The 13,253-nt window shown below is 41.1% G+C and overlaps 1 protein-coding gene across 1 annotated transcript in view; it reads left to right on the top strand.

The window, feature by feature from the left end:
• The first annotated feature begins 466 nt into the window (after positions 1–466).
• LOC102821193 (D-beta-hydroxybutyrate dehydrogenase, mitochondrial-like) overlaps positions 467–13,253 on the top strand; it is a 39,200-nt gene continuing 26,413 nt past the window's right edge. The window contains exons 1-3 of the mRNA XM_006869413.1: positions 467–549; positions 10,777–10,849; positions 11,628–11,738. Of these exons, the coding sequence (XP_006869475.1) occupies positions 467–549; positions 10,777–10,849; positions 11,628–11,738 (267 nt within the window). The remainder of the gene's footprint in view (positions 550–10,776; positions 10,850–11,627; positions 11,739–13,253) is intronic.

Genomic DNA, 13,253 nt, shown 5'->3' with positions numbered 1-13,253 from the left:
AGACATGTGAGCAAACTGGGTGGGAGGGCTAATGCTCTGGGCCACCTGTTGATGCTTTGCTGGATGTGAGGAACAAGGATGATGAACACTCAGTCACAATCCCCAAGGGACTAGAGTCCCCAGGTGCCGCTATTTGACATGGTTTAGAGATGTTACAATTGAGTGCTGGCTTCTCCAGGGCTGCCTAGGGATTTGGTGACCCAGTCCAAACCAGAACCCAAGTATCCAGATAGCCTAGCCTCCTGAATCTTTCTATCACATAAGGCATAGTCAGGGGAGGGAAGGCGATTTCTGGTACCATGACCCAGCCTGGGCAGAAATAACAGAGCCCAGTTTGACTTTCACAGCCTGGAGGAAAATGCCCACTCCTGCCTACATCTCTAAAGGTGGCAAGGTAATGCTGAGATGCATTTTATGTTTCAGAACCAGCCAGAAGGAAGCAGATCACTTTTTACTTGTTGCCACAATGCTGACTGCCCGCCTCTCCAGACCCCTGTTACAGCTTCCAGGGAAAACCCTGAGTTTCTATGATAGAGGCAGTGGAACAAGGTAAGAAACTGACATGGATGGTGCGGGTGGTGATCAGCCCTGACTCTGAAAGATGTCTTTCAAATCCCCAGCCATCTACCAGCACAGGAAATTCAAAGGTGTCCACAAAAGACAGAGACCTTCCCAGGTTTACAGGCAAAGGAGAAAATATTTCATAACTACTTTTTTTTTTTTTAATAAATGTGTTATTTGGAAACATTTGAAAAAAAAGTACAAAAGCTTCCTATATGTCTTTCACCCAACTTCCCCAAAAGCTAACATCTTTCTAAACCATAGTGCAATTATCAAAACCAGGAAATTACATTGATAAATATTAACTATTAACTAATCTATACACCTTATTCAGATTTTGCTAAATGACCCCACTAATGTCCTTTCTCTGATCCAAGATCCCATCTATGATCCCACATTGCATTTAGTTGCCATGTCTCTTTTGTCTCTTCCTGTTGGGGAGAGTCCCTAAGTCTTTATTGTGCATTATCTTGACACCCTGGCCAGTTATTGTAGACTGTTTCAATTTGCTGTCACTCACTGGCCATTTTTTCCATACTGTGGTGGCTTGCATGTTGCCGTTGTGCTGGACGCTATGCCACCGGTATTGTTTAAATACTCATGATGGGTGGGCTTCAGTGGAGCTTCCAGCCTAAGAAGGAGGACTTGGTGATCTGATTCTGAAAAGACTGACGTGGGAAAACCGCGTGACTAACAGTGGAACCTTGACCTAGTGCGGGAAGATGAGCCCCTCAGGTTGGAGTGCATACAAAATACAATCTGGAAACAACGAACTGCCGTCTCATAGCACAGTCAAGCTTAATGACATGGGTGGAGTAAAGCTTTCAAGTCCTTCATTTGCTGGTGTGGTGTGACTCAGAATGAAAAGAAACAGCTGCAAATATCCATTAATAATCAGAATATGGAATGTATAAAGTATGAATCTAGGAAACAAAAATGAAATGGAACACATAAAGGTAAATATCCTAGATACTAGTGAGTTGAAATGGACTGATATTGGTCATCTTGAATCAGATAAACATGGCCAACTAGGCCAGGAATGACAAATTAAAAAGGAAGGGTATCACATTCCTCATGAAAAAGAACATTTTAAGATCTGTCTTGAAATATAATACTGCCAATGATAGGATCATATCCATACACTGATAAGAAAACCCAGTTAATACAGCTGCAATTAAATTTTATGCACCAACTACTAACGCCAAAGATGAAGATACTGAAGATTTTTACCAATTTATGCTTTTTTTTTTGAAATTGATCAAACATGCAATAAAGATGTATTGACAGTTACTGGTGATTGGAATGTAAAAGTTGGAAATTAAGAAGGATCAGAAGTTGGAAACGATGGCCTTGCTGATAAAAATAACACTGGAGGTTGCATTTCAAATAAGTTTTTATTTATTTTTTTCAACGACCTATAACTGTGGCTAGATACTTGGACCTTGCCAGATGGAATACACAGGAAAAAAATTGACCACATCTGTGAAAAAAGATGATAGAGAAGCTCAGTATCATCAGTCAGACCACAGTCAATGGTCAACTTCATAACAGACCATTTATTGTTCATATTCAAGTTCAAGTTGAAGCTGAAGAAAATTAAAACAAGTCCACAAGAGCTGAAGTACAACCTTGAGTATATCCCACCTGAATTTAGAGACCATCTCAAGAAGAGATTTGATGCATTAGATACTAATGACCAAAGACCAGAAGAGTAGTGGGACAACATCAAGAACATCCATCATACAGGAAGAATACTTATGACTGAAGACCAGATGAGTCGTGAAATGATATCAAAGACATCATACATGAAGAAAACAAATGGGCATTAAAGAGACAGGAAAGAAAGAAAAGATCCAAATGGATGTTAGAAGAGACTCTGAAACTGACTCTTGGTCATGGAATAGGTAAAGCAAATGGAAGAAATGATGAAGTAAATAAAAGAATTGAACAGAAGATTTCAAAGCACAGCTTGAAAAGATAAAGTATTATAATGAAATATGCAAAGGCCTTAAGAAAAACAAAAAGGGAGAATGTGTTCAGCATTTCTCAAGCTGAAAGAACTGAAGAAAAAATTCAAGTCTTGATGAAATATTGAAGGATTCTATGGACAAAGTATTGAATGATGCAGGAATACAGAGGTCTCTGTACCAAAAAGAACTGGTTAACATTCAACCATTTCATGAAATAGCATATGACCAAGAACCAATGCTATTTAAGGAAGAAGTTCTGGGTGCACTAAAGACATTGATGGAAAACTAGGCTCCAGGAATTGATGGAATACCAATTTAGCTGTTTCAACAAACAGATGCAACATTAGAAGCACTCTCATCTATGCCAAGAAATTTGGAAGACCACTATCTGGCTAACCTACTACAAAAGATCCATATTCCTGCCCATTACAAAGAAAGGTGGTCCAATAGGATGCAGAAATTACCAATCAGTATCATTACTGTACCTGGTGTGGAGCTGTAGGATAAGCATTGGACTGGTAACTGCAAAGTCAGCAGTTCAAACCCACCAGCTACTCTCGGAATCCCTTCACAGGGTTGCTATGAGTTAGAAATGATTCGATGGCACACAGCAATGACATAGTATCATGCACAAGTAACATTTTTGCTAAAGATAATTCAAAAATGGTTGCAGCAGTATAAGGACATAGAACTGCCAGAAATTCAAACCGCTGGATTCAGAAGGGGATGTGGAATGAGGGATATCATTGCTAATGTCAGATGGATCTTGGCAGAAAACAGAGAATACTAGAAATATGTTTCTTGTCGTATAGTGACTTTGCATAGGCATTTGACTGTATGGATCATAACAAATTATGAATAACATTTCAAAGTATCAAAATTCCAGAACACATAATTGTGCTCATGGGGAACCTATACATAGACCAAGAGTCAGCCATTCAAACAAAGCAAGGGGATACTGTGTGTTTTAAAATCAGGAAAGCTGTGCATCAGAGTTGTATCCTTGCACCATACTCATTCAATCAGTATGCTGAGCAAATATCCAAGAAGCTGGACTACATGAAGAAGAATATAGCATCAGGATTTGTGGAGGACTCATTAACAACTGGTAATATGCAGATGACATAATCTTGCTTGCTGAAAGCAAAGAAGACTTGAAGCACTTACTTAGGAAGATCAAGGACTACAGCCTTCAGTATGGATTATACCTCAACATAAAGAAAACAAAAATCCTTACAGCTGGACCAGTAAGCAACATTATAAGAAATGGAAAAAAGATTGACGTTGTCAAGGATTTCATTTCACTTAGATCCACAGTCAACACCCATGGAAGCAGTGGTCAAGAAATCAAATGATGCTTTGGGCAAATCTGCTGCATAAATACTCTTTTAAATGTTAAAAAACAAAGATGTCACCTTGAGGACTAAAGTGTGCCTGACCCAAGATATAGCACTTTCAATATCCTAATATGTATGTGAACACTGGACAATATATAAGGAAGATTGGAGAAGAATTGTTGGTTTTGAATTATGGTGTTGGTGATGAGTATTGAATAGACCATGGACTTCCAGAAGAACTAACACATTTGCCTTGTAAGAAATACAGCCAGAATACCCCTTAGAAGGGAAGATGATAAGAGTTCATCTTATGTACTTTGGACGTATTATTAGGAGTGACCAGTCCCTGGACAAGGGTCTCAGGCTTGGTAAAGTCAGCAAAAAAGAAGAAGACTATTGGTGAGCTGGGTTGACGCAGTGACTGCAACAATGAGGATGGCACAGGACCAGGCAGTGTTTGGGGTTCATAGAGTCATTATGAGTCAGAACTGACTGGACAGTACCTAACAACAACAACAGCTCTCTAGTTTTGTGTGGTGTTTCCTCATGTTTAGATCTCGTGTTTGGCACAGATCCCACAGAAGGTGGTGTACTCTCCAGTGCATCACACATCCCGAGGCACGTGGTGATGTGTCTCATTACCTTGATCACCTGGATAAACGGCCTTATAAACTGCCTTATGCACACACACACACACACACACACACACACACACACACAAAACCCGTTAACTTTAATGCCCCGAGTCTTCACTGAACTGTTTATGAATGTAACATAGAGGAAGCACAAATTAAAGAAACTGCTCTTCTTTTGGAGCTTCTGGAATTGCTTTCCCAGGGGGATTCAGTGTGCCCTCTTATTTATTTTCTTATTTTGCAGCCCAGAGCAAGGGAAAAAATGAACATCCTTTACTTTCTCTTGTTATTTGCCATTGAGTGGATTAGAACTCATGGCAGCCCCATATGTGCACAGTAGGACTCTGCTCCATATGGAAGCAGATTACCACATCTTTATCCCATAGAAAGGCTGATGGGTTTGTACCTTGCAGTTATGTCCCAGTGCTTAACCCACAGTACCACCATGGTTTGTTAAGTGCTATCAAGTTTTTTCGGACTCATAGCGACCTTGTATAGGGTTTCCCAGGAGCAACTGGTAAGTTTGAGTCGCCGACCTAGCAGTTCAAACTGACCTGGCAGTCCAGTGCTTACCCTACACCAGTTTGTTGTTGTTGTTAAGTACCATGGAGTCAGTTCCGACTCATAGTGACCCTGCACAGGGTTTCTGAGGCTGTAGTGGTTACGAGTCGAGCTGCCAACCTCAAGGTTAGCAGTTCGTTGTTAAGTGCCAGTGTTTGGCTTCCAGCTCCACACCAGGACTCTGCCTACCACCTGTTGTTGTTGTTGTTATGTGCCGTGGAGTCAGTTCCAACTCATAGCAACTCTGCACAGGGTTTCCAAGGCTGTAAATCTTTACGGGAGCAGAAAGCCTCATCTTTCTCCTGCGGAACAGCTGGTAGTTTCAAACTGCTGACCGTGAGGTTAGCAGCCCAATTCATAACCACTACCCTGCCAGAGCTCCTTACCCCTGGTGAACCCAACATTCTTTAGAAAAGTCAGATAACATATTTCTATGAATGTTTAAAATGACTTACAGGGTCACTATGAGTTGGAACTGACTTGACAGTGTTTAACAACAACAACGTTTTGGAAAGGTAATGTGTATTCACATGGTACAAATTAAATACACATGATAGTATACAGTTAAAAGTCTAGCTCACAGCTCTTTTCTTTTGCTACCAACTTTCACCCACCCCTACGTCCTGTAACTGTTGTTGTTATTGGGTGCTGCTAACTCAATTCTGCCTCATAGTGACCTGTGTAACAGTGTAGAAATGCCCATAGGTTTTCTAGGTTGTAATCTTTATGGGAGAAAACCACCAGGTCTTTCTTCCATGGGACCACTGCGTGGGGTTCAAACCTTCAATCTTTCGTTTAATATCCAAATGTTTAACCATTGTACCACCATGGTGCCCATAATTGTTGTTACTGGTTAAATATTCATTTAAAAGTTAACTCCTTCAGAGATGTAGTTGATACGTTTTTTCTATTCCTCCTGCTAGGTACAGTAAAAGCTTTGACCATCACATATAAAGGTAGCATAAGGAAACTCTCATAGATGGAGGGAAGACAGACTGGTTAGGGGTCTTAGGACCAAGAAGGTGAGAGTTCCCTGGGTTTTCTTTTAGCTTGTTATGCCCCAGACCTGGAGCTGAAAAAACCAACAATCTAGATCTGCCAGTGAGCACAGAGCAAGCCTGCTATCTCTAGCCAAAGGGCCAGCAGAGAGGCATCCTAACAAAGCAGACACATTTAAGACAGTAACTGTACTTCAGCCAACCACCAAAGGAAAATGATTGTATTCCCATCCCAACCTACACTTGCAAAAGTCAGCACGGAGCCTAGACTTACACCCTCACCAGTCTGTGACACGGTACTGTAGCTCCCTCACTGGAAGTGATGTCAGAGAAGGCTGCATACAGGGTCTGGGCTTCCATCCCCACCCAGCAGTAACAAGGCACTCCTCCCTGTGGGACATATATCCAAGGAGGCTGTCTTCATTATCTAGAAGTGCTATATCAGAAACATCACAAATGATGGCTTTAACAAACAATTGATTCTTTCACAGTTTAGGAGCTAGGAGTTCAAATTCAGGCACCAGCTCTAGAAGAAGCCTTTTTCTCCCTGTTGGCTCTGAGGGATGATCCTTGTCTCTTCAGCTAGTTACCTGGTTCCTTGGAAATCTCCATGTGGCTTGGCATCTATCTTCCTCCTTATGTGCTTGCTAACTTGCTTATTTAGTCTCTTTTATAACTCAAAAGAAATTGATTCAATGAGTCCTGACATCGCACTGAAGGTTAATGCGCTGGACTGCAAGGTCGGTTTGAACTGCAAGGTCGGCAGTTCAAGCTCACCAGCTTCTCCTCAGAAACCCTATACAGGTTCGCTATGAGTCAGACCTGACTCGAAGGCAGCTAACAACAACAACACCCTATACTTATCCTGCCTCACTAGCATAGCAAAGACAGCCCATTCCCAAGTGGGATTATAACCACAGACATAGAGGTTAAGATTTATAACACATATTTTGGGGGACACAATTCAACTCATAACAGACTCAGGCTTTTTCCTACCACCGAGCAATAGCAAGGCCTCACCCCTCCCACTTTAGGGACAGTAATGAGGTACTCCGACCACTCTCAGACAGGGAGGTATAGTGGAGCCTAGTGGGGACCGAAACTCCCAGCCCCACCCCACAATAACACTTCCCAATACATTTTATGAAGCTAGTATTACCTTGATATCAAAGCTAGACAAAGGCATACAACTACAGACTAGTATCGCTCATTGATATAGATGGAAAAATCCTAAAATGCAAAATCAATATTCATAAGATATATTCAGCAGTGTATTAACAGAGTAATCATACATCATGACGAAAGGGTTTTTCAAGGAATACAAGGATAGTTTGATATTTAAAAACCAATTAATATGATACATAATATTAACAGGCCAAAGTGAAAATCACAGAATCATATTTATCAATCCAGAATAAACATTTGGCAAGACTCAGCAACCATCTGTGATTTTAAAAAAAGCTCTTAGGAAAATAAACTCAGACACTTCCTCAACTTAATAAAATGCATCTACAAAAAAATCTATGCTAACATTATAGTTAATGGTTGAAAGACTGAAGCTTTAACTTTAAGATTGGGACGGATGGTCACTCTTACCAATTGTATTTGGCATTATGCAAGAAGTGCTAACTCGTGCAGTAAGGTAACAAAAAGTCATAAAAAGCTATGTCTAGATTGGAAGGAAAGAAATAAAACTGCCCTTTTCTTCAGATGACATGATTCTGTACATAGAAAAGTCTTAGAAATCTACACATCAACAACAATAAACTCCTAGAACTAATAAGTGAATTCAAGGTTGCAGGAACAATAAGAACATTTGAATCAAAATTAAATATACAATGTAATTTACAATAGATATAAAATGCTTAGGTAGGTGTATTTAGAATTACTTAAGTGTAATCTAACAAAACATACACATAACAAACTTGTATGCTGGAACCTATACAACATTAATGAAATTAATCATAAATCCATACCACGGTCATGGATTTGAAGACTCACATAGTAAAGATGTTTTCCTCAAGTTGATACACACACAGATTTAGTACTATTTCTATCAAACTTTTTATGTAGGCAAGATTCTTCTAAAATTTACTTGGGAAAGCACATGAAATCGAATAGCTCAAACAATTTAACAATTTTTTTTTAAATAATAAGGTGAGAAGAATCAATCTATTAAATTTAAGATTTATTTTATAGCTACAGCAGCTGAGACTGTGGTATTTGCAGAGGGTTAGATATATAAGTCATTGAAACAGAATAAAGAACCCAGAAATAAACTCATACAAATATGCACAACTGATGTTTGACAAAAGTACAAAAACAATCCAATGAAGGAGAGATAATATATATTTTTTAAATGGTGCTGGAGCCAAAAAAAAAAGGAACTTCAAACTGCCTCACATGTTATACAGTTAACTCACAATGGATCGTGGACTTAAATGTAAAACAGTGCAACTTTTAGAACAAAACGTATGAGAAAATCATCTTTGAGTTCTGGAGCTAATTAAAGAGTTCTTAGATGACACAAAAGATAAGATCCATAAAAGGAAGAGTTGAAAATTTTGACTTTATCAAAATTAAAACCTTTTCTCTCTGAAAGATCCTGTTAAGAGGAAGAAAAGACAAAAGATATGAAAATCACATCTATGACAAAAGTCTAGCATCCAGAATATAAAGAAAAAAGTGCTCAAAATTAAACAGATTTTCTCTAAAGAAAAAATGAGCAAAAGACATTTTATCAGACAAAGTACAGATGGCAAGAAAGCACATGAAAAGGTGTTCGGTGTCATTAGTGATCTGTTGTTGTTGTTAAGTGCCATCAAGTCAGTTCCGACCCATAGCAACCCTGTATAGGGTTTCCGAGGAGTGGCTGATGAGCTTGAACCACTGACTTTGCAGTTCAAACAGCTTTGCAGTCTGGCGCATTAACCAACAGCACCACACCAGGACTCCCATTAGTGATTAGGGAAATGCAAATTAAAACCACAGTGAGATATTACTATATATTTTCAGAATGGCTAATGTAAAATAATGACGACTAAATGCAAACTGGCTGTTGTACACATTGCTACTGAGAACGTAAAATTGTTACAGCTACTTTGGAAAACAGTTTGGCAGTGTCTTAAAAAGCTAAACATGCAACTGTCACGGTGGTGGTGGTTGTGTGTCATGGAGTCGGTTCAGACTCACAGTGACCCTATGAAGGGTTTCCGAGGCTATAAGTCTTTATGGGAGCAGAAAGCCTCATCTTTCTCCTGTGGAATGGCTGGTAGTTTTGAACTGCTGGCCTTGAGGTTAGCAAGCAGACTTGTAACCATTATGCTACCAGAGCTCCTTGCAACCATCGTAGGATCCAGCAATTACTATTCTGTGCATTTACTCCAAAGATATGAAAACTTAAGTTCGTATAGGAACCTGTTCAGAATATCTGGAGTAGCTTTATTCTTAAGAGCCCAAACTATAAATAATTCAGATGCTATTCAGCAATTGAAAGAAACTATTGGTCATGCAACAACTTGGATGAATCTCTAGAGAACTGTGCTGAGCGGAAAAGGCCAATTCCGTGCATACTGGATGGTTCCATTTAGTCTCAAAATGACAGAATCATAGAAATGGAGAAGAGTATTCGTGGTTACTGCAAGTTAAGGAGGCAGTGGCATGGGAAGGCAATGGGTATGGTTATAAGAGGGCAACAAAAGGCTCCTTGTGAGGATGGACATGTTGTGAATCTTGACTGTGTCAATGGCAGAATCCTGGCTGGAATACACTATGAATTACAGTTTTACTATATACTGGTGTGGCGCTGTGGGCTAATGTGTCAGACTGCAAAGTCGTTTGAACTGCAAGCTGACCAACTGCTCCTTGGAAACCCGATACAGGGTTGCTTTGGGTCGGAATCAACTCAATGGCACTTAACAACAACAACCACCATTGGGGAAATTGGGTCAAATATAAAAGGGCATGTGTCTGTATGACTTTTGAAACTCCATGTGAATCTAAATAGATCAAAGTAAAAAGTAAAAATAAAAACTGTCAGGAAACAGCATTTGCTTGTTGCTAGTTGCTGTTGCATTGATTCCAACACTTGGTGGCCCCATATGTAGAGGTTAAGACATTGAATTTGCAGAGGCTTTCTGAATAAAGCATTCTGTTTGGAAAGGTGGTCCACACGTGAATTCATCTGATATGTTTCCTATCTCTGTCACCTTGAAAAGAAGATAGAATTATCTTGGGGTTGGACAAGGACAGTTGAATTTTTGTCAGGGCTTCACAACAACAGTAGCTTCTGGGTGGACTTTTGTTCTCAGGACTTTTGTTCTCTATCTACACAGTGACAAAGTGTAGTTGTTACGAATTGGGCTGCGAGCCGCAAGGTCAGCATTTCGAGACTACCAGCTGTTCCGCAGGAGAAAGATGAGGCTTTCTGCTCCTGTAAAGATGTACAGCCTCGGAAACCCTGTACAGGATACTGTGAGTCGGAACCGACTCCATGGCATATAACAACAGAACAACAACAGCTGCTATAGGCCCTCTTCCTATCAGCCTAGCAGTCCTGGTGGGGATAGGGCTGCTCTATCAGAGTGTCCCTAGGTGTTTGGGTGGGAGCAAAAATCAGTGCTGCTTTTGGCTGGGTGGTAGCCTCTGAATTACTGTGCCCCTGGGACAAGGGGGTGAGCACAGCCTGTATGCATGGCTCGGTTTTCTCTTGCAGGCACACGCTACTGTTTTCCTCCAGCTCCTTTGCTCCTGTCAGCCGTAGAACTTATGCTGGCCAGGTGAATCCGGTGAGTTTCTTTCTGGAAACAAGTTGGGTGGTCTGAAGCCCCTCCCCCAGCCACTCTCAGAACACAGCTTTACACCCCTCAGGAACCCCTTTCTCATTTGGTCCCTAACATTACTAGGGCTTACATTGCATTTACAGAGGCTTTCTTAATGAAGTTAGGTGCTGTGAGTTTGTTCTTTGGAATCTCTCAGTCCTCATTACAATGAGATGTAAAGAAAAGAAATCTGTTTCCTCAGCTGTAACATGATGTTATAATCATAGTTATGAGGCAGTGTAAGGATTAGTCTCTACACAAGAAGCTCTGGTGTCATAGTGGATTACGAGTTGGGCTGCTAAACCACAAGGTCAGCAGTTCGAACCTACCAACTGTTCCGTGGGAGAAAGATGAGACTTTCTGCTCCTGTAAAGATTTACAGCCTCAGAAACCCTATACTGGGTCACTGTGAGTTGGAACCGACTTGGTGGCGCACCACCACCAGCAGTGTATGCACAGATGATGATGATTGTAGTGGTGATGGTGAGAATGTGATTGTAGATGAGGAAATGGAGACCCACAAAGTAGAAATAACTTTCCCAAGCAAAACTATTAATTGATGGTAGAGTCTGGGCTTTTCCCATTCTACCATGATGTCTCTCCAGACAGCAAGAGCCCAGGAGGTAGGGCCCGGCTTGGGCCATTCAGGAAATGTCAATTGTTATTGCCCAGAGGGTGGGGAGGCTGGGTCCCTCTGTCCTCAGGACCCTGGGGGACTAATGTGGGGTCTGGCCTTCTCAAACAGGTTGGCAGTAAGGCTGTCCTGATCACAGGCTGTGATTCCGGATTTGGGTTCTCCTTGGCCAATCACCTACATTCACAAGGCTTCCTCGTGTTTGCTGGCTGCTTGCTGAAGGTAAGAAATAGGTCAGCGTCTTTATCATTGTCCTTTTACTTACGGTTACTGTTTTGCAGTTTAACTGCTTTCCTAACAACGGTCTATCTATACCTCACCCACTGACTGCATTCTTACTTGTTCTTCATAGCTTTGCCCACTCATTCATAAACTTAGTCACAGACCAAGTACTGATGATATGCCAGGTACTTTGCTAGAATGTTGTGGAAGAATAAGATCAGATTCCTGCCCTCAAGGAGCGCACTGCCCCACAGTGAGGGAACAGCTGTGCACAAACACAAGGGTTCTCAGGATGTGCGGAGAATGCTCAGTGAGAGGGCAGAGGAGGAAAGAATTGATTCTGGCATTCCGACATTTGTTCTGAGCCATGGAGAATGAATGATGTTGTGATAGGTGGAGACTGGGAGGAAAAACCTTTCAGACAGAAGGGATAACCTGAGGAAAGGTTTGGAAGCATGAGGCTCCTGGGGATATGAAGTGAGTTTAGGGTATGTGAAGAAAATGGGACATGTGGTTGCAGAAGCAATTAGGAGACAGGTTTTTCAATTTAGAACAGTGTTGTGCAACAATCGCCACAATCCACTGTTAGAACATTTATGTCACTCCCAGAAGTTTCCTCACCACAACTGGCAGTTAATCCCACACCTACCACCAAACCACTGATTTGATTTGCCTTTCTTATAAACGGAATCATATAATGTGGAGACCTTTGTGCTAGGAGTTTTTCACTCGTTAAATTCTGTGGAGTTGACTCTGACTCATAGGGACTCTGTATAGGGTTTCTGAGGAGCAGCTGGTAGGTTTGAACCACCAACCTTGTGGTTAGCAGTCCTGTGCTTATCCCACAACTCCACACCAGGACCCTGTCTTTTATTTAGCATACTGTTGTTCAGTTTCATCCACATTGTAACATGTAATTTCTTTTTATTGCTAAACAATAGTACACTGGCTAGATAACCATATATATATTTTTTTTCTTTTAATGTTTTATTGTGAATTATGTGATAGTTTACATGGGAGAACATTAGTTTTACATTCATCCTATCATATATCATTTCATTGCCATGGTTACAATCCCCTCCATGCATCATCAACCAACCACAGGCATCATCAAGCCTGCCCCCTGTCGTCAGCACACAGCCCCTCTCCCTCTCTGGGTCTAGATTTCCCAGCTGCTCCATCTCTCCGTGTCATCATCTCTGCCTCCATCTCAAGCATCACTGCTGCTCTGAATAGGGTCCCACATTCTGTTCTTCTCCCTTGATGGTCCCAGGAACCTCCGCTCCTAGACTGCAAAGTTAACCACTCCCCTCCTTGCTGCAAAACATCTACCTTTATATTTCCAACCCTCACAGTCAGTCCTGATAACAATTATTCACTATTGTATCACAAGAGACCTATCTGCATTTCCTTTCATCAGCCCCACCTAGACAGATTGAATACTACTGTGGAGATACTACCTTCCTCCCCGCCCTCTGGATCTAGGCTCCCTCTTGAAAGCTTGTAAGCCAGTCA

Source organism: Chrysochloris asiatica, unplaced genomic scaffold (genome assembly GCF_000296735.1).
Source record: "Chrysochloris asiatica unplaced genomic scaffold, ChrAsi1.0 scaffold00130, whole genome shotgun sequence".
Taxonomy (NCBI): Eukaryota; Metazoa; Chordata; class Mammalia; order Afrosoricida; family Chrysochloridae; genus Chrysochloris; species Chrysochloris asiatica.
Note: the sequence above shows the minus strand (reverse complement) of the source record. Positions and strands in the feature narration are given on the sequence as shown.